The following is a 26413-nucleotide window of genomic DNA, read 5'->3' on the forward strand; positions in this document are numbered from 1 at the left end:
CCGCCCCCGCGCGGCCGCCACTCGCAGCCCGGCCCGGCGGTAAGATGGCGGCGGGGGCCGAGTGCGATGTGATCATGGCGGCGGCCGAGGGAGCCGGTGAGCCCGAGAGCGAGGAGGAGGCCCGAAGGTACAGCGGGGACCGGGGGGGACCGGGCCGGGGCCGGGGCCCTCCCGCACGGGGCAGCGACAGCGCCGGGTCCCTGCGGCCTCCTCCGCTGAGGGGGCAGCGGCAGGGGAGATGCGGCCGGGGCCGGCCCCGTGGGCCCCGGGGCTGCAGGGGAGCGGTGGCCGCTGCCGGGCCCCGCCGCAGGCTCCGGGGGTCTCGGGTGTGAGCTCCGGGGTTAGGACGTGTCCCTGTGCTGGAGCCGGAGCTCGGGTGGCCTAGAAACGGAGCTGGCATCGTCTGGAGACAGCTTTGTCCCGGTGCTGAGGAGGAGGAGGAGGAGGAGGAGGAGGGGGGAAGAAGCTTCGAGCTCCTGCTCCATCATTCCCTTGTCCCTGGCACCGCATTGGAAGTGCCCGCAGCGGTTTTCCCTCTGGGATAAGGGGCAGATCTCATTGCAGGTGACTGGGCAGAGCCCTGCTTGGAGACCATCCCCACCATGGTGGCCGGGTGCCCAGGGAGCAGGCAGCCTGCCCTGAGCCCCGGTGCTGCCATCCCGAGCAGGCAGCCTGCCCTGAGCCCTGGTGCTGCCATCCCGAGCAGGCAGCCTGCCCTGAGCCCTGGTGCTGCCATCCCGAGCAGGCAGCCTGCCCTGAGCCCTGGTGCTGCCATCCAACCTCCCCTCTGGAGCGAGGGAGCCGGTTCCCAGCACGGGCAGCGAAGGGGGAAGGTCCATGCCTGGGAAGCTCGGCTGGTTCTGCAGCATCTCAGTGCTGGCAGCCGGTGATCTCCTGGGGAGTGGGGAGGAGAGAGCTATTCCGGTACCAAGGGAGCCAATTGCTCTAGAAACTGGAGTTAAAGGGATGAAACAAAACTGAAAGTGGCCTCTGAGGAGCAGCCCTTTCCCAGCATGTATTGGTGGCCTGAGGTTACTGCCAGCACCTGGAGGTTTGCGGCTGGGCAGGAGCTGCTTCCTGGTGATGTCATTCTGAGGAGGTAAATGAGATGTTGCTGGAGAGGCACCTGGATGCTGTGTGTGGAGCACGGACAGATCGCATGGGCTGTCTGGTTGGGGAAGCCCTGGTGATGGGCAGCTCGTTCCTTGCCCTGGGCTGCTGAATCCCTGCGCCTGGAATGGTAAAACCTCTTCGGGTATTTACCCCTGGCAGTGACCTCTAACATTGCCCTTCCTTCCTCCTTCCCATGCTCCACTGCAGAAGCGATGGGCACAGGGAACCATCCGTGAGTGGGGTGATCTCCTTGGAGCAGGATTCAGGGCAGCCTTGGGTCCTTGCCCTGCACATCTGGGCTTTCCTTGGCACCCATAAACGGGTGCTGTAGCTTGCTGTTATTACCACGCAGTACTTTAGTTAGGTGCCTTCACAGCATTTCCTCTGTTGTTGTTGGGATGTTACTCCTTTATCTTGCTAAAAGAGAAACGTGTGGGTAGCATATGAATATTCTACTTCCAGTTATTCTTTCTGCTGGCTCTGGAAGTGTAGGTCTTGCACCACCAGCCTTGGCTTGGGTTGGACAGGACCTTAAGCTCATCCAGTCCCACCCCCCTGCCACCCAACCATGGCACCCAAGGCTCTGTCCAACCTGGCCTTGATCACTGCCAGGGATGGGGCATTTACCACTTCCTTGAGTAACCTGTTCCAGGGCCTCAGCACCCTCCCAGTTACGAGCTTCTTCCTTGCATCCAATCTCATTATCTGATCTCATGGCTCTCTGCCAGCTGGGGCAGGTTCTCTGGGGTCCTGAGCATCAAACCTCACCTCCACTTTCGTCCTTCCTGCCCTACATCAGCTTCTTCACTTCTGTGGCTCAATGGATCTCAAGTAACTGAGGGTGAGAGAGTCACTGTACTAAGGAGAGTAGTTGGAGGCTTAATGAGGTGCCTGATGTCTATAAACCATCTGGAAGAGGCTCTGCATTAACGGGCATGCACAGACACACCGGACTCTGGTTTAGTGCAGCCGTGGGGATGTGCCTGTGCTTAAAACCCAGCAACTAGAGGTGAAAACCTTTCCTGAATCATTGCTGCAAGTCAGCACCAAGGGCTTCTGTGCCCTGTGCTGTTGTGTAGGCATCAGAGTACAGCATGAGACAGTTACTCCCTTAAGGCCTGTGTGTCAATGCCCAGTTCCCACTCTGGGGGTTAATCCAGATGACTGAGTTAGCCCAGGTGGAGAGCTCTGTTGTAGCTGGTGCCTGCAGCAGCTGAAGCATGCCAGCAGCTCGCTCCCCCCCATTGAAGGTACAGGAATAGAGTGTGCTCACAAGATAATTATTGGCTGCTGCTGGTACCTTGTGGGGGTCCTTACGGGAAAGGGTTGATGTCATTGAGTTAATTTTATCTGCTGGGTACTGGGGCTGCTCCACCTTCTTCACTGGATTGTAAAGGTTCTGACCCATGGGGAGAGTTCTTCCCTGTGATGCTGGGGTTTGCCAGGGAGAACTTCCTTGTCATCTCCCTGGCAGGGCCGGATCCTGTCAGATGTGTGTGCTTAAGGTTGCCCCTTCTCCTTCCCCAGCACTGGAGGATGCAGGAGAAATGCCTCCAATCACTTGGAAACTGCCCTTATGAAATGATCTGCCCATACTGTTGCCCTTACAGTGCTGTAGCCGCAGCCTTCAGCTGTGTTGGGGCCTCGGTAGGAAACCCCAGGTACCTTTAATAAAGCAACCAACACGAAGTTTGCCACACAGGGGAATTGGTGCAGAAGTCAAGAGGGCTTCGAGGCTTCTGGTCACGAGTGAGGTGGGCAGATGGAGAGGTTCTCAGGTGGTGGTGAGGAGCAGGAGGCCTTCCAAGGCTGTTCTGCATGAGAGGAGCTGCAGCCTGGCCCTGGCCCTCTCTGCATTCCCAGGGGTGGGTTGGATGCTGGGTTTGGTTGTTATGGGATAGCCCGGAGAAGGTTCCACTATTCCCATGCCACTTGTCAACAGGAACTTGGGTTTCCCAGGCTGTAAACGCAGCCTCTTTTACTAATGTGTAATTACTTTATGATCTTATGGTAATACAAGGAGCAGAAGCTGCACATTCGTTGTTTGCATGCCTGTGAATTTGCAGAGTGTTTAAATGCTCTCAATTAGGTGGTTGCTTTATACAGCATGAAAGATTTACCTCCTATTCCAGCCTTCTTCTTTACCATGAGCCATGCTTTTTAGGGTGAATCATGCTGTGGATGCGGTTGGTTTGCCGTGTAATCCTTCCAGCTGACTGCCTTCCTTAATTTAGGCCTTTGTGGAAAACAGCGACCTCCAGCTGATTCTAGACCCTTCCATGGGGTTCCACAAATGCTCTGGAGTGCCCCTGCCAGAACTGATGAGGCTGTGGCTGTGAATTGCATTCATCCTGAGCTCTGGGATTGAAGTGGGTTGTGTGAAGCTTCTCAGAGCTGCAGGCAGAGGTTTGCTTCGTTCCATTCCTTGTGGCATCCTTTGGTTCTTGTGGCTTTTGGTCTTCCCTGTTTGAGTTTGTCCTCTGGTACTGGGGGTGTTCTGGGCTGTGTGGGGCTTTTAGACTCTCGCTGCAGATGTTAGCCCATACAGACTGAAGGGTTCCCTGCCTGTCAGTGGACGTGGACATTTTGGTTCCTCTCTTGCAGGCAGTGGTAAACCCACTCCTTGTGCAGTGGGGGGTGCTGATGTGCAGAGCAATCTGGCCTGTGCAGCAGCTTGGGCTCTGCTGCTCCAGGGTCAGCATCCTGCTGCTGTGCTGCACAGGGTGATCACAGTGGGTGTTGTATGGGATTTTGTGTTGGTTTTTGCACCAGAGATGGAAACCACAAACACTGCTGATGGGATGTTCTGTCTGTCTGTCTGTCTGGTCTATCTGTCTATATATAGAGAGATATTCCCTTTGCTCTGAATCCTCACTTAAGAGTGTAAACCCTAACCCGGAGGAGCGGTCTTTAAAGCACAGAAGGAAGAACATCCTGTGTGTATCACTGTGGCCCATGTAGTGCTTGGCCTCTCTTCTGAGTCCTGAAAGAAGGGAGGGGATCGTGTGTCCAGTGGCAAATCTGACAGCTAATTTGAAGCTTCAGACATCTGCCTGCTGTAAACTCTATTGAGATCATCAAACTTATTTTACCCCCAGCAGCTGAGGAACATCTGACAGCTGAGAATCTGGACTGGATTCCAACCCCCACAATGCTGGGTAAAAGCATCATATCCTATTCAAGCCTCTGAGAGAATCGCTTAGGAAAAGCAGGTGTGTGCCTTTTGTCAGAGCATCCTCCAAAAGCTTGCTTGGCCAGGACAGGATTTTGAAGCCTTCCTTAAATCCAAGCTATTTTAGGGGGTTTTGTCACTGTTTCATAATGGAAGCAGGAAATGAAGTAGGAGTGAGGGTCAGGAGAGAGTAAGTGTGCCTTCTGCTTCAGTGCTGTGTTCCTGGGGCTGGGGGGGCATTGCTTTGAGCGTGTGCCTGTGCACACCGGCTTTGGGCCAGCACATCTGGACCTGGGAGGTCTGTTAGTGCAGATCCCCACCCCAGGCTCTGATGACAGCAGTTGGGAGCTGGAGCAGGAGGGGCAGAAGCCGGAGCAGTGCTATGGAAGCTCGGAGGAGGAGGAGGCACAAAGCAGTGAAGCAGACGTGGGATTGTGTCAGTGGTGCGAGGGATGCCTGCAGCTCCCATCTGGCTCTGCTGGAGGCTGAGCTGGCAGCAGGGCACAGGGAAGAGCAGGAGCCTTGGGATGGTTCCTTCTCCCAGCAGGCAGGCAGTGAGCGCCTCCTGCATCCTCCAGGGAGCACTGGGATGGGCAGCAGGGCCTCAGGGTGATGGGGCTGCAGCACCTGAAGAAGTGGGATCCTGACAGGTGTTAGAATAGAGGAGAAAGCAATTGAGCAGCTCACAGGGAGCTCCTCCAAACACCTCCCTCCTTGTGCACCCATGCTACATGCCAGCAGTGAAAGACAAGCTTCTTCCCGAGACCCTTGGTGCAGCTCTTCCCTGTCTCCTGCATCCAGCATGGAGAGGCCCTGCGGAGACCCTGAGGTCCCATCACAAAGTGAGCCATTCAGCCTGGGGCCTATATTTAGCAAAGCACGATTCTTCCTCGGTTTCAAAAGTAGCAAGTGGGGAATGCAGCCTACATCAGTGTGCGATGCAGAATGATCTCATTCAGGCTGCAGCATCTGTTTGGATTGAAACAATTACCAGTGATATCAGGAGATCTGCATTTGCTGTTGTTAGAGCCAGAGGCCGTGGTAAACAAGAACTGTTCTCTGTGTGCTTTCTATGTCAGTGGAGCACAAGTGGGGAGAGATGCTTCTGTTGTGGGTCTGGGATCTCAGGCCGTAGCCTGGTGTTTCCAGCAGCTGCCTTTGCCTCTGTGCTTTAAAGGCAATTCGCCTTTTCCTTCACAGCCTTGTGTCACCATTGAGCTTTAAGCCATGTGAGCAATAGAAATACCTGTGGGCTTCCTTTCTTCTTGTGTTACCTGAGGCACTGTGACCTGTTGACACATCAGTCTGTATTAGAAGGACAATAAACCAATAAAACCGACCAGAACGCAGTAATTCCTGTGTCTGTGTGTGTTTCCTCCAGCATCAGAACACCAGTGCTTTGTGAGAGCTGCTTTTCCGTGTAGCTGTTTGTTCCTCCCATATCCCCAGCTCTTCCCAGCAGTCTGTTGGCAGACAGGATGCTCTGGCACCCAGCCCTTTAGCTCTGTCTATTAGATGATGCTTCCTGAGAACACGACAGGTAAAATTGCTCAAAGGCTTGTGAATCAGGGGCTGCTGTGCTGAGCAGGCTGCAGATCACTTCTGCCATTAGTCCTGTTCCCCATGTTGTAGATTACACAACAGAAAGCTTCTGAGGGAAGGGACTTTTAATAGGATCTGTGATTTTTCCTTTCCATTTATGATTACAGAAACAAGAGAATAAAGTTCTCTTTAAAGCACTTCCTGCCAAGGCTCCGGAATTGCAGCATTCCCGATTGGTTTTTCTGCCGTATCGTGAATGTTTGATGAGTATCACTGAAGAAAAGGTGGTTGTTTGTGGCCACATTTCTAACCCTGCAGAGTACGAGGGCTGCTGCTTGTGACCCGCATCCATCCAACAGGCACTCGTCCCCTGTAGATCCCGAGGAAGGCTGCACAGCAAGCACCTGCCTGGGCCACGGTGCTGGGAAGGAAGGTGAGGGTGGATGGAGGTTCCATCCTGCAGCTCCCAGCTCAGGGATGGGACCCAGGCCTCAAGCACCCTCAGCCACACGTTGAGCAGAGTTCCAACAGGGCTGTGTCTGGTCCCTTGCTGGGGTGTAGCTGACAGCAAAGGTTCAAACTGGAAGTGGGGAGCAGCCCCCCTGGGCAGCTCCTGTGTCTATTGTTCTGCCAGCTGGCAACACCCCCTCAAAACAACCCTGTGCATGAGGCACTTGTGTGGGGGAATGGCCAATGGCAAGGCTGAGCGAGGTGGAAAACATCTGAGCTGCTTTCAACACAAGTGCCTTTGTTCTGTCTCCAGTGGGCTGGCTGAACACTGCTCTGCTTCAGTGGGGGGGCTGCTCCCTGCCTCAGCTTCTGCACTGCATGAGTGCTACGGAGAGGGGACAAACGGGGTCTGTGTCTGAGCTGCAGCAGTGAAGTCCCAACAGCCCCATGCAAGTCTCGAGTGCTGTGTCTTAGAGTGGGGTGCTGCTGCCTTTGGGTTGGCCTCATGGTTTGGATGTGTTAAAGAGGCCAGGGAGGGAAGCGAGTGAGCTAAATCAGTGATGCTGAGTTAAGCTGCCCCACCATGGTGTAAGTGCCCTCTCGGACTGCTTCTCTTTTAGAGTGAATGCAAGAGGAGAAGGAAGGGTTTCATTTCCTTCAGGAGAAGCTTTGCTTTCAGGAGTTTAAGGGATGCTGCTTTAAACCATATGTTGTGTGTTTTTCAATGTCCTAAACTGTCTCTGCAAATGCTTGCTCCTGAGTGTGAGGACTATTTCTGGACCTGTTGCCAAGGCAGTGCCAAGCTTCTGCTGGAGGCTGCACCCTTATTTCTCTTTGATTTAGCTGTCTTTTGAATGTAGGAATTGTTCTTGGCTCTGGTTCTTAAGTATGTGGGACTACTGGAAGATAAATAGCGCTCTGTTCCTTGACTTCAGTGAGTGCTGAGGTTGTGCAGCACCTGACAGGAGCAGGCTGCTTTCGTTCACCATGTACTGAGGAGCTTTGCTGGGCTCTTGGAAGCCAGTGCCCCTGTAGTATTGGCTTGGATAACCCCCTGAGTATCCCTGCTCATGGCCCTGGCGAAGTGATGAAGGATGAGAGCCAGCTGGATGGGATGTGTGTGGTTTGTCATGCACAGGGTTTACAGAGGAAACCTCACAGCAACCAGCTACAAGCATTTTGGGCAAGGTTGCGTGGGGATCAAATGCTCAGTCATGGTCAGAATCTGCCCTGGTGCTCAGTTCCTCCCCCAAACATGGTGTTTTGCTTCCTTTCAGAGAAGCAGAGTCATTCAAGGAACAAGGAAACGCATACTATGCCAAGAAGGATTACAACGAAGCCTACAACTATTACACGAAAGCCATAGGTGAGAACAGTTGGGAATACCAACCTCTGCTGAATACCACGTCTGCAGCTCAGAGCTGGTTAGTGCCTGCAGGCCCAGAAGCAGGGCTCTCCCAGCACATGCTGGATGCAGCTTCAGCAGATGGGGAGTGCAGGTCGGTGCCAGCATGGGTGACTGCAGCAGTTCTTGGCTTCTCCTTCAGCCAAGGTATTGCTACCATGAAACCAGCCCAGCTTTCCCTCTCAGTCAGGGCGAGCAGTGCTGCCAGGCTGAACACCACACACCTCTGTGCTGTGTAGTGTGGGGAGCAGTAGTTTTACACCTTGCTGCTCAGAACAACTGCTGCACCACCATGGGTCATCTTAAACCACTCTGGTGGTGGTTTAAAACAGGGAGGGTTGGGTGAGTTTTTAATCCAACCAGGCCTTTTTAAGATGTTCTACAGGTTGTATGGCTGCTTGCATGACACTAACAGCGAGTGCTCTTACACCTCCTCCAGATACCTGTCCTAATAATGCCAGTTATTATGGTAACAGAGCTGCCACGCTCATGATGCTGGGGCGATTCCGAGAAGCACTGGGAGATGCTCAGCAGTCTGTCAGACTGGATGATAGCTTTGTAAGGGTACGTGGAGAACTTCAGCCTCCTTACTCATGTCTCAATACCCTTGTTTCCACCTATTGCAACTCCCTCTTAACTCTTCTCAGGGCCATCTACGGGAAGGGAAGTGCCATCTTTCCCTAGGGAATGCCATGGCTGCCAGCCGCTGCTTTCAACGAGTTTTAGAACTGGATCATAAGAATTCCCAGGCACAGCAGGAGGTGAGAGCTCCTTAAGGTTTTACTGTTCCTAGTAGATGGGGCTGTCAGAGGGAATGGATTGAACTGGTCAGCTTTTCGTTTCCAGTGTGCAAGGTGCAATCACAGCACTGGGAGCTGCCCTAAGGTCTCCCCTTAAGAAGCCTTCTCCAGGCTGACCCAGCCCAGCTCTCTCCGCCTGCTCCAGCCCTCGCAGCATCTTCCTGGCCTCCGGACTCACTCCACCAGCTCCACATCCTTATGCTGGGGGCTTATGGTAGAAGGCTGCTGCCATTTCTGTATCTCATTCACAGGGGTACATTTTCCTGGGCTACCAGTTTTAGGTTACTTGATTTCAAACTGATTTTAATGTTGGCAAAAGTATTCCCATAAATCTGTGTTATTGTTCCATGGTCTGCAGCACTTTCTGCTCTGATAGGTCAGGGACTGGCTGTTTAAATGCTGCTTGATGCTGTTTCAGAGCAGTGCCTGTTGCAACACTTGCTGTGCTCTCCTGTCTTTCAGCTGAAGAACGCCACTACTGTGCTGGAGTATGAGAAAATAGCTGAGGTGGACTTTGAGAAACGGGATTTCAGGAAGGTGAGGTTGACTCCATTGTTCCTGTGTCTTCTCTGTCCGGTTCAGGCAGATGCATGTCTGATTTCCCTGCCTAGCATTAGCTGGGCCCTCATGGGAGGTGCTGTGCAACATCTGCTGTTGAAGCAGGGCTGTCTTGTCAACTGTGTCATAGCTCTGAAAATGGCTCTGTTACTGTTTGCTTTGCAGGGTGTGTGGAGCCACAGATGAGCTGTTTATAGAATCAGAGAGTCACAAACTGCTTTGGGTTGGAAAGGACCTTAAGCTCGTCCAGTTCCACCCCCCAGCCCTTGGCAGGGACACCTCACCCTAGACTGTGTCACCCAAGGCTCAGTCCAACCTGGCCTTGAGCACTGCCAGGGATGGAGCATTCACCACTGCTCTGGGCAACCCATTCCAGTGCCTCTGCACCCTCACAGTAGAGAACTTCCTTGTGTCTAACCTGAACTTCCCCTGTTTTAGTTTAAACCCATCACCCCTTGTCCTATCTCTCCAATCCCTGATGAAGATTCCCCCCTAGCATCCCTGTAGGCCTCCTGCAAGGGCTCCTAATACAGGTGTTGTCAGCAGCAGTGTTTGATTGCACTTTGCTCCCAAGTTGCATGTCCAAGATTCTTCCTTCTCAACTCTGTAATTAAAGCACAAAGCCAAGGCTGTTGAGTGGCAGTGTTCTAGGGAGGGTCACTAAGGAGCAATGCACATCAGCCTGGGGCATTCTCACTGCTGCTTCCAAATCTTTCTTCCCAAAGGCTGCAGCAGGATGCACTGCTGCTCCCCTGATACAGTAAGGAATGACAGCATGAAATCTGAAAGGCACCAAACTGACTTCTTGAGCAACTGTTTCTGTTCTGTGGATGCATATAAGGTCCAAGTTTGGCCCAGAAAGGAGATTGTCCAGCACATTCAGCTCATGGTTCAGGTCACTGACTCTTAGGCTAAGCTCTCAAGACTGTGGGAGGGTCAATCCCACCTGGTTATGAGGCACAAATTGGATGTAAGGTCAACCTGAACTTGATGTGTAGGAGTTGCCCTGCCTGTATTACATATCCTGGGCTTTTGCATCCATCCCTTCACCTCTCCTGTGTCACTTCAGGGAGGAGGCTTGCATGAAATGTCAGCTTTGTTTCTGGAGAGCTGCTCCTGCTCCTGTCTGGAGCACAGTGCTTCCCAGAGCTGGCACTCGGGATGTCACGGGCCGGGCAAGCAGATGAACCTTGGTGGAACAATGACCCTCTTCTCGTGCAGATGTCCCCACCAGTGAGGCAGAGATGGAAAAGACCCATTAGATCACCCTGCCCGTTGCAGGCAGAGCAGTGAAGATCAGGCCCTGCACTGTACTTTGTGTTTTGTCCAGCCCAAAGTCTCTCAATCTATGGAATTTGTGTCCTTCCCACATGTGTTTCTGAGGCAGGAGACAGGGGCACAATTGTCTGCCTTGGCTCCTCTGTGGGGCCTGCAGTGTCAGAAGAGTTAAAGGGATGGACCTTCTACAGGTGTCCCTTGCATCTTCTTTGTAGTACTCTGTGACAGTAACACAGGTGCCCTGGACCTTTGTACCCAAAGCCCTTTACAAGATAAAGCACTTGCGTGTGAGTCTCCAGCAGCAGCAGAACAACGGGATGTCTGCACCCTTCCCTTCCTGGGCAGAGGCAAACATGAAATCTCAATGGTGGCGATGGTGCAGCCTTTCCAAGTGGGCTTGGGGCTGTTTGCTTTGCTCACGTTTGTGTGTCTTTTTCCCCCCACCAGGTTGTGTTTTGCATGGATCGTGCTTTGGAGTTTGCTCCTGCTTGTCACCGGTTCAAGATCCTCAAGGCTGAGTGTTTAGCGTTGCTGGGTCGCTACCCAGAGGCACAGTCTGTAGCAAGGTGAGTGTTGGAGTTACAGCTGCTGGTGAGTCCTGACTGCAGCCTGAAGTGAGTGAGCAATATGGAAAACAGTCCTTAATGCAGATTGTGATGAGGAAGAAGAGGAGCATGGATTTATCCTCTTTAAAGCTCATCTTACCTGCATTTAGACTCTTAATAAGCAGCAGTCTTGCTTGAGCCAGGTTCCCAGCCTTACTGCACATCTGTCCCACAGACTTGATGAAATAACTGAATATCTCAGTGGCAGAAGGAAACTGGAACAGGGAAACATCTCACTTTCCCATGTGTCTGTTGCAGTGACATCTTACGGATGGACTCAACGAACGCGGACGCTCTCTATGTGCGGGGCCTGTGCCTGTATTATGAGGACTGTATTGAGAAGGCAGTGCAGTTCTTTGTCCAGGCTCTCCGAATGGCTCCTGACCACGAGAAAGCGTGTATTGCCTGCCGTGTGAGTCCTGGCCACTGGGGATGGGGCTGCAGAATGACCAGGGCTCTCTTTTTGCTCACCCTGACACCTCATTTGGTTCTGCTGGAGCAATCCCTTCTCCCTCCCTCAACATTGTCATTCCCCAGAGCTCCCATAGCAAGTAATGTGTCCTTCCCAAAGCCAAGCAGCTGCTGCTTTAGGTAAAACTGAGTTGCTAGAAGCTCTTTCTCAGCAGACTCTGACACTTTGAAGGCTGCCTCCCGTTCACTCTTTGTTCTTTGATCAGATAGAGCAACAGTAAAACTCACTGTATTCTAGAAGAACTTAGTGCCTACAGGTTGACTTGTGTTTAAACACTGTTCCTTTCACATTGCTCCTCTGTTGTAGCTCTTTGACTAAATCTGAGGTCCCTCCCATTCCTTCTTTCCTTTCTTGAATCCATAAATTTACTTCATTGTCACGTTCTCATCTTAAAAATGAGGCAGTCTTTGAGAGCGCCTGTAACTGGCACTGACTGTTCCTTAGCGCTTCTCTTGGGGGGAAGGCAGAACACTTACAGCTTGTCAGGCTGCTGTAGCAGGGCTGAGACTTTGTATCCTGCAGTGGTGCCTGAAACCAAATTAAAACCATTCTATTTTGAGGACCCTCACCCAGCAAAATGAGGTCCTTGGTCCCCCCGAGCCGGTTTCCCAGTGTCCTTAACCAGGGTGTGTTTCCTTTCAGAATGCCAAAGCACTGAAAGCGAAGAAAGAAGATGGGAATAAAGCATTCAAAGATGGAAACTACAAACTAGCATATGAACTGTACACAGAGGCACTAGGAATAGATCCCAATAATATAAAAACAAATGCCAAACTGTACTGCAACCGGGGAACGGTTAATTCAAAGGTAAGTGATCACCTGGCAGGGCTCTCATCGTGTTCCCTGCCATGTGATGGATGAGTTACACATCAGCTCTTGTGGAGAGCATGGGCTTCTCTGGCTGCTGGGCAGCGGGACCTTTGCAGGGCTGTAGGCAGTGGTTCAGGTTTTTGTGCTTGCACAATGATTGGGTCTGTTCCAAACAGCCAACGGAGTGACTCCCAGAGGAACAAAACTCAAATAGTTGGGATGCACAGAGTGGGAGGGAGAGGAGGAACAGAGTTTAGCCTTATCTGAATCAGCAGAAAGGATCCTTTTTTGTTTCCTTCCCAGTAATGAGGACATAGCTCTTTTATTTTTCTTATTCTTGTAGATCATCCTGTCTTTCTTTGGGTTTTGGATCTAAACCAATGTGACCCAGTTTAAAAACCCTGGGCATTTCTTTTTCCCCAGTTTGCTGTTGCATTTTTAGCTCTGTGCAGTCAGACACCTGACAGAGCTTCCAGTTCCCACCCTGCGTTTCTCTAGGCATGTTTCTTCCTCAGCTGTCTCTTGTGTCCGTGCCTGCTCTACCCGGGAGGCGTTTCAGCACCCCAGCTTGGGCAATGGGATGAGCTGGAGGCAGAAGGAATGGCTCCTTTACATGGCTGTATCTGGAAGCAAACAGTGCTTTAACCAAAACTCCTTGAAATGTGTTGAAGTTTCTTTCCCTGCCTGGGAATCAGTGTGGATACAGAAGCAGTTGGTTTCGGATCATTCTCAGGAAGATCCAAAGCATCAAATAATTCCACCATTTCATTAGCTACACTTCTAATCTTTCCCTAGGGAACAATAGCTCTGTGTTCATGGGGGGAGGTTGGGAAAAATTCCTAGATGCAAACACCCAAGGGAGTGAGATTTTCCAAGATTCTTTACACTTTATCTAAAATCATGATGCTGTCCAGCAGGATTGGTTCTGCTTGGGATTCACTGAACTTCTGTCTGACATTGTAGCTTAGGAAACTTGAAGAAGCAATAGATGACTGCACGAATGCAGTGAAACTGGATGACACGTATATCAAAGCATACTTGAGGAGAGCACAATGGTAAGTAGAGCTTTGTGATGGACATGCTGGGCATGTTTGTGGGTAGGAACCTCCTCCCTACAGCCCTGAGTGACAGGGGTAACAAATCTGAAGCTTAACTGGATAAAAGGTTCTGTCTTAAGGAGTCCTGAATTTATCCCTCTTCCTTCTGTGTAACCTCTTCTGCCTGCATGCATCTGCCACTGCCTATTGATTGCTGTATTTAGGCAGGATTAGTTCTAAAGCCTGACTTGCTGTGTATATAGACTGACATAAGACGTTCAGAAGGGCTGCTGTGGGTGAGAGCTCTTCCCCTGGCAGAGCTGCTCACCACTTCCAACAAAGCACGTTCTGCAGTGGGATGCTCAGGAGAAATCAGCTGGGACTGTGCAGAGTCCAGCCCTAGATAATACTGCAGTGTCATGCACAGAGGCAGTTCAGGTCTGTGTGTCTCCTTTGTAACTTGGCACCAGCCGGGGAAGTAGCCAGAGCCCTGTTCTGACTCTGGGTTTATTTGCTGTTTTCCTCATCACTCATTACTGCTCACTTTGTGGCGAAGCTGCCTGACTTATAAATGAACTGAAACTGCTACTGGAGCCTTCCAGTCATGCATTCATTTTAGTCTACAACCCCAAGCTCTATTGCAGTGACTGCTAAATGACAGTAAGTGGTTAACATATGAGTAAGGCTGCGATGCCAACAGACAGGCACCCATCCCTCTGAGGTGCCAAGACTGGCACTTCTAACCAGCATTGCTGCTGTACAGCTCTGCACCAGCTCCCTTGGAATCTGGCTGCTTCCAGTTCTGCAGCTGGATAAAGTGTTGATCAGATTGGTACAGCAGAACCAAAAGAGGCTGCAGGTTCTGCTTGGAGCCCAACCTGCAGGTTCCTGTGCCAGGCTTGCCCACTAATAGCAGGTGTCTGGGCTTCCAGGCAGTTGTGCAGTGACCCTTTGGGCACTGCAGCCCAGTGCACATCTTTTCCTTAATTCATATCCAGCCAGAAAGCTTGTACCTGAACCCCTTTTGATATTGCCTGGGAAGCACACCTTGGCCATCCCTGTTTCTTTCCACAGTTACATGGACACAGAACAATACGAAGATGCTGTAAGAGACTATGAAAAGGTTTATCAGACAGAAAAAACAAAAGGTGAGTGTATTCTTTTTGTGAGCATAAGTTTCCCTCATCTGCCTTTTTTTGTTGGTGGTGCTTTTGTCTGCCCTTTTTTCCCTACATTATACTCTGATTTGCAGCCTTTGCCCCAGCAGGACACTGCTGGAGGAGCTCTCAGAAGCACTGAAATGCCTGGTTCAGAACCTGGTTTCTCTTCCAGTATGAAGATGATTTATCCTGTAGCTGAAGCAGTGCCCCAGATTCAGAATATCTGCTTGTGGTTCTTGTTCTTAACTGTCACCTTGCTTTCTGAGGAGCCTGAAATGATGCAGACAGAGGAACCTTAGTGCTGGTGGTTGGGTCTGGGGCTGATTTAATAGCACTGAGACATTTCCCTGCAGTTGGAAACAGCCTTCAGTGGACAGTGAAGCTTTAATCAGATTCATGACTAATTCCAAGTGGGCTGCTTACTTGTGGCACTTGAATCCTTCAGCCCAGGTGGCCTCAACATGTTGATCTTCAGCCCCTTAAAACAGGAGGTTGTTCTTGACACTGAAGTTGCTTTCCTTTGGTGTTGTGCTTCCTTCTAGAACACAAGCAGCTTCTAAAGAACGCACAGGTGGAACTGAAGAAGAGCAAACGGAAAGACTACTACAAAATCCTTGGGGTGGACAAAAATGCCTCTGAGGATGAGATCAAGAAGGCTTACAGGAAAAGAGCATTAATGCATCATCCAGGTATCCACAAACAGCCTGCTCTTAGAGCAAGTGTTAGTGCTTTGATCCCTTGCTCCATGCATGCACCCTGCACAGCTATCACTTAAAGGCAGGAATAAATATGTGAGAGGGAATTTCTGGACAAACTGGAGTTCTGATCCCACAGCTCTGAAATACACGTGGTGTGGCTGGGAATGTGCAGTGGTTTCCATTTACACTAGAAACTAAAAGCTTCTTTCCTGCTTGCTTTGGTATCCTTAGACCGACACAGTGGGGCGAGTGCAGAAGTGCAGAAGGAAGAGGAGAAGAAATTTAAGGAGGTTGGAGAAGCCTTTACCATCCTGTCAGATCCCAAGAAGAAGGCTCGCTATGACAGTGGCCAGGATCTAGAAGAGGATGGCTTGAACATGGGAGGTAGGTGTTCCTTACGGTGTTCTACCATGGCAGCCTTTAGAAAGATGGGAGCATTTGGAGTCTGCCTTCTCCCATAAAGCAAACCTCCCAGTTGTAATAACTCAATGAAGTGGCTCAGTTTAGTCTTAAAAAGCATCTGAATGGCAGATCCACTTCAAATGCCTGTTTTTCACTAGTCAGTGCTCAGAGCAGGCTGTTGGTTTTAGCTTTCTGTCTGTTTGGAACCTGCTTTGTGGGCCCTCAGTGAAGTGATGGTTTGTGCACTGTGAAAGCTGCAGCAGCCGTTTCACTTCTGCTCACAACTTCCTTTTCTCCCCCGTAGACTTTGATGCAAATAACATCTTCAAGGCCTTCTTTGGTGGGCCAGGTGGCTTCAGTTTTGAAGGTAGGTGGAAGTGGTCTCAGCTATGGACACGTAAGTATGCGGATCACTTGATGGGACGGCCGAGTTTCCCTGTGCTCTTTAAAAACAGTATTTGATTTTAAACCTAAAAGTACCTTAAGATCTAATATCTTCACTTTTCTTTTTCAGCTTCTGGGCCTGGAAATTTCTTTTTCCAATTTGGCTAAAACCTGCCCCCCAAACCAAACCACACCACACATACCTGATCTGCTTCTTTTAACCTTGAACACGGACATACTTAGACTCCTTCCTTCTTCATGTCTCATTGTACTTAGAGCAGTTTCATTTTCTGGGTTGGAGACCTCTGTTTTGTGTGCTTTTGTGTGAAGAGGAAACCAGCTCGGGGAGGGGAAGGTTTGTGACTTCTGTTTCACTGTTAATTTTATTATAAAAGAAAAGAGAGAAAAATAAAGCTTTGAATCTCTTGGTCCTTCCACGCTGGCCCCTACTTCTGGACTCTTCCTGCTCCTTAGGAGCAGAGGATTCCCCTCAAGTCCTGCTGGAATCTTGTAAGAGGCTGAAGAAAGCTCCTGGTTCATTTCGCTTGGCTCTGAAGTGCAGGATGGCAGCATGGCCAGGGGCTGTAGGAACTTGTCAAGTTATCTTCATCTCCTGAAGGTATTGCCAAGATTCAATCGAGTTTCATACAATCGCCGTTTCCCTGTCCTTTCTCATTGTTTTGGGGTTTTTTTTGCCATGGTTCTATCAGAACAGTACACTTGGGCATTAACTGAAATGCTAACGTGTGAGCTTAATGGTTTTGTATCTGAGAAATGCTTCTTTGGATTTAAAAGAGCAGCTTCTGTGAGAATTGCCTGTGATGCAGCTAGAATTAAGGGCTTTGTGTTTCCCTCTCATGAATTGTCCTGTTCAAGGGAATGTTGAATTTGCTCTGGGCTGAACTTCTGTACTTTTTATTTCCTTTTATTCTATGAATTAATCCACTTGAACCTTGGATATTTGTGCTAAAACTGGATTTTCTTGAGCTTGACCTTTGATTTCGGGGTACTGATCCGCTCTCATGGAACGCAACGTCACCTTTGGGTTCCTGATGGCAGGCAGTTACCGTGTGCATGCAGCAGCCTGCTCTCCTCATGTTTACAGGGACACTGCAAACGCCTTCACCCAGGCGAGTAGTTTGCAACTGGGAGTCATTTACTGGTCCAAAGAAGCAAGAAAACACAGGGGCAGACCCTGGGCTGACAGGCTGCTGCTTGCTTCCCTTGCACAACACCAGGCCAGGGCTGGAGCCGCGCTTGAGCTGGGAATGGGGTTGGTTGGGTGCTGCTGCCAGTGAAGCCAGCACGGGTTTATTCCCTGCTGGAGATGTGACAGTGGGATCAGCCAGGAGAGGACTCTGCTTCCAGTCTTCCCTTTCCTCTGGGTTGGTGCTTTGCTCAAGCGTGGTGCTGGCTGCAGGGTGGTTCTGGAGCCCAGCGCAGGGCTGTGGCTGACCAAGCTCTGGGCTGGCTTGCTCAGAAATGGGGTTTGAGAGGAGAAATGTGTTGGTAACACCAGTGAGAAGGGTGTTGTTGTATTTGGGGTGCTTGAACCCACCTGCAGTAGCATGGGGAGGGTGGGATGTGGTGTGGCTGAGAAAAGGGGTGTTCCCAGATCCCCGTGAGACAGAGCTGAGGCTGGCTCTTACAGACTACCTGATTCCACTGCTTCCTGCAGGAGCAACAGCTGCAATGGGTTCATTGCATGAGACGATCACTTTGGATGCTGACATCTTTGTCTTCCTCTCGAGGGCTGCACTCCTCCGAGTCAGTGGCAGTTGCTGGGCTGCACTGGAGTTCTCTTTGCTTCCAGCAGTGGCAATAGCGTCGTGGTGCAGCCACCACGGCTCCCATGGTGGTGGCTGCTCAGACCTGACCATCTGCTTTCATAGAGGGAGGATTTAAGGGCTTCAATTCTGGTACTGCAGAATAAAGCGAGTGTCTTGGAGCTCGCTCAAAAGTCAGCTTTTCCCATAGCTGATGTCGTGTAGTGTTTCCAAACCCAGACTCCCTGGTTGGTGGAACTTCCTTGGCACCAGTGTAAGGTGATGGACTCATCCGGATTGCACTGAGAGCAAAATAAGGTCCTGGCATCTCAGACTCTGAAAGGGGAACTGAAATCCTGGTCTATGCATATTGATACTTGTGCAGTCCTCATGGCACTTGTCACTCAGAGTTTACAGGGCTTATTTTCATGGCAGTCTGGGTTCATCCCGTCTTGTCCTGTGTGTATCGATAGTACTGTACAGCTGGGGCTTCTCCCACCATGCAGTGATGTGTGCTGCCTTTGTCAGTGGGTTTTACTCTCCTCCCTTCCCCTGGTGATGACAGGCTTCCTCCTTCCCTCCCAGCACTGACCGAGGCCCTTCCTTGCAGGACTGGAGTGGATGGTTTTCCTTCGGAGGGAGCAGATCTTTGTACAGCAATGCATGATTTACTGTAGTTAAATACCCCCATGGTGAGTGCCAAGACTTCACTACATGAGTCACAGTGAAGGTGTTTGGTGCCTCTGTCCCCTCGGGATGGTGGCCTGGAGGGGTCGGTGCTGGGACACAGAGATGCTGTTGCCTTTCACACTTGGAGGTTGTGCTGTTACTCATGGCTTGTGTTTTGTAGATGGCCACAGGGAACCTTTGTGCTGTTTTGGCTGCTCTCAGACCTGCCTGGCTTCTGTTGGCACCATAGGAGCTACCAGACACGGGAGGTGGCCACAGAGACCACTGAACACAGAGATCCTCCTCAAGTGATCTGCCTGGGCTGCTTGGAGAGCCATAAGGAGCTCATGAGAGGGGTAGGAGGCATTGCTGTAGGTGAGAGCCTTGACGCACAAGTGCAGCAGGATGCATTTAGGAGCACTGCTCCTTTTGGGATGCTGGGAGCTTGGCCAGTGGAAGAAACCAATGGCAAAGCCCTGCCTTTAGTGGGGAGGGTTTTCCTGTACTTACAGAAGGGTTTCTTTGTGGTGTCATGGCAGAGCCTCCACACTTAGCCCTGAACGACACCCAAAGAGCCTGTTCCCTGGTGAGCAGCCCAGAACACCAACACAGAGCAGCTTTCGCTCCATGGTGGCCCTTTGGCCACCAGCTCCTGCCCAGTGCCAGAGCCCAGGTAGTTGTGAACTGCAGGAGAACGTGTGTGTGAGCAGCGTGAAGGAAGGAGGCTCTGCTATTGTGATTCTCTAGCGTTTACCAGGGCTCTTGTGCTTTCCCTGCCTGCTCGTGATGCCTGAGCTGCTCTAGGGGTGATTTCAAAGGGTGAGATGCAGCTGCAGGCAAAGATGGAAGTGATTTCCTGCTTTAAACACAAGAAGATGCATCAGTAGTGTCTGTGTGGGAGACACTTGCACATGCAGTGGTCACACACCAGGGCACAAGGCCTGGTGTGGTTCTCCTTGGGTGGACTTACAAAGCTGATGCTGTGTCAGCATCTCTGAGTATTGGGAGCCTGGGCCAGATACACTGAACCTGGGCTTGAATCAGCTTCTGGCTGCCTGCCTGAACAGGGGCTTTGTGGTTTCAACCACATGTGATGCTACATAGGAAGGTCCAGGGGATTGTCTGTGAGCTTGGAGGTGTTGCTCTAAAGCTGGATCCGCAGTGCTAAAGGTGTCTGACTGTTCTGTAAATGAAGTTAAAAGGCAAAAGAAATGATAATGTTTAGGGATGACAGTGGTGTTGTCCATGGGATGCTGTGAGTCCCTTGGCTGTCTGTACCTGACAGGATACAGAGGGAAGCCGCTGTGCTCTGGTTTCGTTTCCAGTATGGAAACAGGCTGTGTACTGCCCAAGCTGAGTGACCAAAGCCTGGACCCCCCCGAGCTTGGCTCTGCTTCCAAACTCACTCCTCTGTCAGTGGGAGAGTCACTTATCTTCAAGTGACTGGTCTCCATCCCCATTCCATTTGTGCCTTGTACCCTCCCCACCCTTCCCTAGGGAATGGGCAGCTCCGGTGCCCAGGCCTCTGGGAACGGCTGCTGCAGCCACTGCTCCCATGCTGGAGCCATCCCCATGTTCCCTGTGTGCTGGGCCCCAGCACCCCCAGGATGCTGTGGGACGCTGTGGCCGAGGCAGGGCCAGGATTTATCCTTCCCCTTTGAGCAGTGTGAGGCTTAGCTCTGGTGCAGGGTCAGGGGCAGGCAGCATCCGCACTGCAGTGGGACTGAGCACCAGCCGGGACACATCCTGCACAGCTCAGGCTCCAGAGGAGGATCCGGGAGCACCACGAGGCAGGGAGCGAGCACCTCACCGCATGAGTATCTGCTTTGTTGCAACGGCTCAAGGAGCAGGCCTGAAGCAGCCACTGCTGCGAAGCCACCTTGGAGAGGACACTGGTCCCTGCTGCAGTATTTATCTGACCCCACATTCTGAATGGTTACCTCAGTGTAAATACCTTCCCCTTTCCCACGGGAGGAAAGGGAATTGCATGGAGCTGTCCCCATCGCTTTGCCAACCGCATCAGCCTCTCCAAGCCGGGCTTCGCAGCGGGACGGGCACTGTCCCTCCGGACCCACCTTCTAGGATGTGAATGGTGAAACAATGTGAATGTTTGTTGTTGACTTCGTTAGGCATCATTCCTAAGGATGTGTTTCTATGAAGAATGTCGCAGCCTGAAGCAGAACCAGATGCAATCGGTTTACTTTATTATAAACTGTATATGATGTACAAACTAATAAAACCTGAACCGACGACAGTCGCGCTGTTGTTCTTGAACAGGCAGAGAGATTCCCCAGCTGTGCAGTGGTGCTGGGCCCTGGGGGAGGAGGGGTCAGTGTGGGAAAGGCCTTCATCACGTTCCGATGGAACAGATCCATAGGGGGATTCCTGGTGGGAAGGCCCAGGCTGGAGATGGGGCCCTCACTGCAGTGCAGGGTCCCTGCTGCAGGCGAGGGGGGGGCGGGCGCGCTGGGGTGTTTCTGTACCATCCTTTACGTGACAAGGAGAGTTTATCCTCATCCCTCTCTTTGAAGCAGCAGGAACCCGTTGGCATTCCCAGGAAAGCAGCCAAGCATTGCCCAGCCCTGCAGCCCTCGCTCCGTGTTCAACCTGGAGAGGAGGAACCTCCTGCCCGGCAGCATTGGGCTCCCAAGGAACAGCCTCGGTGCCCCCTGAGCCGCAGCCCAGCACGTGCTTGTCAAACAGTGAGTATTTACAGGGGTTAACACAGGGTTAGTTCCACTACACCATTCACGGAGCCATAGTGTGAGGTTAGACTGGTGGCCTGACCTGGAGCCGTTAGTTGTGCTTTGTGTTAGTGACCCTGTATCCGCCGACTGGCAAAGGGCCTGGCTAAGAGCAAAACCAGAAGCTCCCTTAGAAGAGGCTTAAGAACAGGAGTGTTTGACCATTAACTTCTGTGCTTCCAGCCAACGGTTTAGGTTTGAGCAGACTTGAGTTACGCAGTTACGATGCCTCCGCTTACGTCCTAGATTATGATGTTACTGCCATCCTACCTCTTAACATTCAAGTGCATTAGAGAAAAGTAGGCAAACCTGCATGAAGTACTCGGCTGTACTTCAGACACGATTTTAGTTTCTATCCAATAAGATGGAAAAGACTTGAGTTCATCTCCTCCACTCCCTGCCAAGGCAGGATTGTTCCCTACAGGATAAGGACAGGGACAGTGCTTGCTCCCACCCGCTCCAATGGGTGAAGGGAAGCTGCAGGATCTGAACCCCTCTCCTGGTGCTTCCCTTTCACTCCATCACAGTGGCCTTTAAGACACCATCTGCCACAGTCCTTTCCTGGTCTGCTCACCAGCGCATCCCTCCCCTGCAGTGAAGGAGGCAGGGACACAGACAGGAGCTGGGCAGAGCATGGCTGGTGGCCCCCCTGGGGTAATGGGGGACACCCTGGGCCCCCCCATGTGCCCCCTCCTGCAGGCTGGGCTCAGTAACTGCCACAAGAAGGGACCTGCAGGGTCTTGCAGGGTTGTACCCAGGAGCTTGGGTACCGGAGTGAGCGGGGTTGGGCCCTGGGATGCAGAAGGGGAGCCACGGGGCAGTTGTGTCGCTTGGCATCAGCCCCATGTGTGCAGGCTGTGGGGTGCTGCCAGGTAAGGATCAAACGATTGTGGTTCATGGGGACGTTACAAGAGACCATAGGGGCTCTTCCTCCGAGGAAGAAAACAAGCAGAGCACCCTCGTGTTCAACACCCTCCGCAGCGCTCAGCCGCTGGCAGTGGGTATGGGGCAGCTTTGCTTTGGTGCTTGTTTTCGTCCTTGTTTTGAGGCCGGTCACCTCTCCCCAGAGAGGCTTCACCCAGGGGCTGGCAAAAGGGCTTTAGTAAAGGTCGAATTATTTCTCTTTCCACGTTTAAAGGTTACAGGAGTTACTTGCCTTTTAAACCCAAGCAGACGAGGAGCCCTCCCCACGCTCCTAGATGATGGTGCAGGAGCTAAAAGCAGAGCCCCGTTTGTTGGTGCTCTGCGTGGGCACGAGTTTCCCTTTGCCGTAGTAACCCGAGAATACGGCCTTCACATCGATCTTTTTGGAGAGGGTGAGCATCCACATCCCGTTATCAAAATACAGCAGTTTCCCTCCTCCAATCTCCCCCACTTCATCCCCTTTGTTCCCTGCCTTCTCCAGCTTCACGAACTCCAGCAGATCCAGCCCGGTCTGCACGGCCTCGACGCCGTTGGCACAGCCCAGGGTGATGTGGGCCCGGCTGCCCTTCGGGAGGTTGTCGGTGGGCAGGATCTTGTCGGCATCCCCAGGCCACAGCAGCAGCTGCTGCTCGCTCAGCTCCACTCGAGCACCCACAGTTTTTGTCGTGAGGAACAGGGCAGAGATGGACAAGGTGAAGCCTTTGCCGTACGAAGCCTTCACAGCCTGGGAGAAGAGGGAAGGAAGCAGAAACGGCTTTAGCTGGCTGCAGGCAAGGGGGTTGCAGCCCTGGGCTTGGGTTTATTGCTCGGGGCTTGGCTTTGACCTATTGGAAACACCATGGGCAACTGGAAGTAATCACAGCCCCAGTCCCTGCGCCATGAATTTGGAGCTGGCCACATCTTGTTCCCTCCCACATCCCAGTATTTAATTGGGTTTATTGGGTTTGCAATCTTTGAGCAGTTCATGGTCACCCAAACCCAGCTGGAGGAGATGCTGCAGGAATGGGCTCACTGCAAACAGACAGGAAACAGTCCCCGTCTCCCCCAGCTTCTCTATTGCACAGGGATGCAGCCACAGAATAGGGTTGGAAAGGACCTTAGATCCTCCAGCTCCAGCTCTCACTGTGCCCATACTGGAAGCCATGTCCCCAGCCCCATGGCCCCGGTTCTCACCTCCTGCTGCGCATACTCCTCGGCTCCAGCTGCCTTCCCGAACTCGGTGTACTTCGTGGTGCAGTGCAGGACCCCAGGCGGCCTCTTCACAAAGTAACTGGTGAGGGCGATTTTGATTTTGGGGTCTTCGATGGCAGAAGCAACTGCAAACAGAGGGAAGGGATGTTAGTGCCAGAGCCCCATCCCCAGCAGGAGCCCAGGTCCCGGCTCGGCAGAACCTGCCCCTCGTGCTTCATCCTAACGCTGCGAAGGAGCAGGTGGGGAAATGGAATCCCCCTCCCAGCTCACTGGTGCCTGGGACCACAGAACAGTGGCTTCAGTGCATCCTCATGGCTTGGGCCAACACTGACCATGTCAGACTCCCGCAGGGGACAGTCGGCTCCATCCTTCCCTTCGCTCCCTGCCTCCACGTTGGTTCTGCCCTCACCCATGCAGCTGCGGAGCTGGGGCCATGCTCAGGCCCCCGATGCTGGTGCCAGACCCAGGCCCCCGATGCTGGTGCCAGACCCAGGCCCTCGATGCTGGTGCCAGACCCAGGCCCCCGATGCTGGTGCCAGACCCAGGCCCTCGATGCTGGTGCCAGACCCAGGCCCTCGATGCTGGTGCCAGACCCAGGCCCCCGATGCTGGTGCCAGACCCAGGCCCCCGATGCTGGTGCCAGACCCAGGCCCCCGATGCTGGTGCCAGACCCAGGCCCCCGATGCTGGTGCCAGACCCAGGCCCCCGATGCTGGTGCCAGACCCAGGCCCCCGCAGGGTCAGACCCAAAGGGCTGCTTGGGGAAAGCAGTTTGTTAACCACAGGTTAGTGTCTCACAGCCTGTCCCTGCTCCTTACTCTAACTGCAAATCCACCTCGGAAGCCCAATGGACGCGTTCCACTTGCCAAGTGTTAACACTTTGCCAACAGAGTAAGGTCTTGGTAAGATGCTTCTATACGTACAGTATTTACTCTCCTTCTTGAAGGCTTTGAGACTTGCGAGCTCATCCAGGAAGGCCTGGCCAGCCTTGCGCAGGATCTCCGAGCTTCTTTTGCTCAGAAACCACCCAAAATACATGGGCAGGAATTCCTTCTCCAGGCTCGGCTTCATCTTCTTCAGCTCTTCCACTGACAGTTTCCATTGGTTCTTCTCCTTCAGCTGTGAGCAATCCTGTCTCCATGGGGTTTTGGGCTCGGCGAAGATGACTTTGTACCTGTATTTGTCAGCGATATCAAAGAGCTGGTCCAGTCGTTCCCTCTCGTGGTGGGTGTCATCCAAAACGATAACGCTGATGTCGCGTTTGCAATAGTCAACTAGATCCTCGTCCACCTTGGAATACTCTTCGGGAATGGTGCTTCTAATGGAAGGAGTGATTTTATAGCTGTCAACTGAGATCACCCTGCAGGCATCCTTATACCGGTCCTGGATAGCGTGGGCCAGCGTGGACTTCCCACTGCCGGGCAGGCCTCGGAGGATGAAGAAGGTCTTGGACTCCTTGAGCGTGGAGATGGTGTCTTCATCATCCAGGAAGGGGAAGTGCAAACTCTCGGGTCTTTCTTTGGCTGATTGAGTGGACATTTTCCTAAAGAGCTTGGGCAGGAATGGGTGACTCTTCTTGGAGAAGCCTCTGTTCTGGAATGGGACAAGGAGAGAGGTGGCAGTTACTGACCTGCGGCACCATGGGGATGTGCTACCCCTGCAGCAGAACTCCCCCTCCCAGCAGGACCCATCCCTGCTCCGGAGTGACCGGGAAGGGGCAGCTCTGAGCATCGGAGCTTCCCTCTGAGCCCTCAAACCCTTTTGTTCTCTCTAAACCGGAGCGTGTGGAGGGGAACTTGCCTTGAGAACAGGAACCTGCAGTCCCAGCGCCTCGTGGCTGCTGCTGCCGTCCCAGCCCTGCAGCCGACCCGAAGCACTGCCCAGGGAATCGTCCCCGAAGGAAACGCTGGTGCTGAGGCTGAGGATGCTCTCGCACGTTGCGAGCTGCCCCTTTCCCTGCGCTACAGCCCCCGGATGCCTCCGAGGAGGGGATTTGGGCTCCTCTCGTGGTGAGGAGCAGCTGCAAACGCTTCCGGTAAAGGCAAACCCGTGCCCAGGAACACGAAAGTGAAAGCAGCTCTGGAGCCAGCAGCTCTGGAGCCAGCAGCTCTGGAGCCAGCAGCTCTGGAGCCAGCAGCTCTGGAGCCAGCAGCTCTGGAGCCAGCAGCTCTGGAGCCAGCAGCTCTGGAGCCGGCAGCTCTGGAGCCGGCAGCTCTGGAGCCAGCAGCGCTGCCGGCAGCGCCTGGAATCCGGGATTCCAGTCTGGGAAATCGTGGAGCTGGGAGGAAACCGGGGACGGCTCCAGCCGTGCCCGTTCACTGGCAGCAATGGGGCAGACACTGCTTTCTGCGGCGCTGGGACCCCTCAGCAGCCCAGCAAACCAGACCCAAGCTGCAGCGCTGCTGGGGGAGTCAGTTTTGCCTTTGATGCAAACACTGGGGGGGTTTATCCCCAGCTCCGTGCTCTGCCCGCTCCCCTGGTTGCGGAGTGAAGCTGCTGACCAAAACCCACCTATTCCAGCTCACTGCCCCATCTCCCATTGCAGAACACGGAGGAGCCTCTGCGGTCCCAAGCACCCTGGGCTGGGGACCAGGATCCTGGTGCTGCCATGGAGCAGGACGGAGAGCCCCGGCTGTGCCTGCACGAGGACTTCCACGAATGGCTCCAGAAGGCAGCAAATGGTCGGAGGCAGCTCCGGGAGCTGGTGCGTGTCCCCCGCGGCCGCAGCTGCCGGCGGGGCAGGACTGAGGCCGCTTTTCAGAGCCGCAAACAAAGGAACAATAACGGAAAACCTCCCTCCGGCCCCATTGTTCGGGGGCCAGCGCGGAGGAGAATGGAGCCTTCACGGCCGGGCCGGCCGGACAATGGCCCCACAGAGCCCCGCGCAGCAGCCGCACAATCCCCCCCATTCAACCCCCGCGGGACCGGAGCTCCGCTGCTCCGGGCGGCCGAGGGGGTTCGGGGAGCCCTCGATGGGGCCGCGGGGTCCGGCGGCCCCCCCCCCCCCCCATCCCCGGTGCCATCGACCTCGTGTCCGCTGCTCCCGTCGGGGAACGGGCCCCGCAGCAGCTCCGGTCCCGCACTTACCATGGTGAGGGCAGCGGCCGCCGGTGCGGAGCTGCGCGGCGGGACAGCGGCTCTGGACCGGCCCCCCCCCCGGAGCCCCTTTCATAGCACCGGGGGGACCCCCCCCCCCGCTGCGGCCGAGCATGCGCGGGGGGAGCGGGGAGGGAC

General features: G+C 53.2%; 2 protein-coding genes across 2 annotated transcripts; one reads left to right on the plus strand and one right to left on the minus strand.

Annotated features, from left to right (window-relative positions):
- DNAJC7 (DnaJ heat shock protein family (Hsp40) member C7) lies at window positions 1-20575 on the plus strand. Its single transcript, XM_034070010.1, has 14 exons — window positions 1-127; window positions 7555-7643; window positions 8122-8246; window positions 8330-8443; window positions 8945-9019; window positions 10766-10884; window positions 11182-11335; window positions 12038-12202; window positions 13169-13260; window positions 14317-14390; window positions 14945-15091; window positions 15332-15484; window positions 15807-15869; window positions 16017-20575. The coding sequence occupies exons 1-14, from the start codon at window positions 45-47 to the stop codon at window positions 16052-16054; spliced, it is 1491 nt and encodes a 496-aa protein (XP_033925901.1). The 5' UTR covers window positions 1-44; the 3' UTR covers window positions 16055-20575.
- On the minus strand, window positions 20504-26323 carry CNP (2',3'-cyclic nucleotide 3' phosphodiesterase). Its single transcript, XM_034070011.1, has 4 exons — window positions 26267-26323; window positions 24103-24772; window positions 23163-23305; window positions 20504-22713 (listed from the first exon to the last, which is right to left on the minus strand). Exons 1-4 carry the CDS (start codon window positions 26267-26269, stop codon window positions 22261-22263), a joined length of 1269 nt encoding a protein of 422 aa, XP_033925902.1. The 5' UTR covers window positions 26270-26323; the 3' UTR covers window positions 20504-22260.
- Window positions 26324-26413: the final 90 nt, after the last annotated feature.

Source organism: Melopsittacus undulatus, chromosome 17 (assembly GCF_012275295.1).
Source record: "Melopsittacus undulatus isolate bMelUnd1 chromosome 17, bMelUnd1.mat.Z, whole genome shotgun sequence".
Classification (NCBI taxonomy): Eukaryota; Metazoa; Chordata; class Aves; order Psittaciformes; family Psittaculidae; genus Melopsittacus; species Melopsittacus undulatus.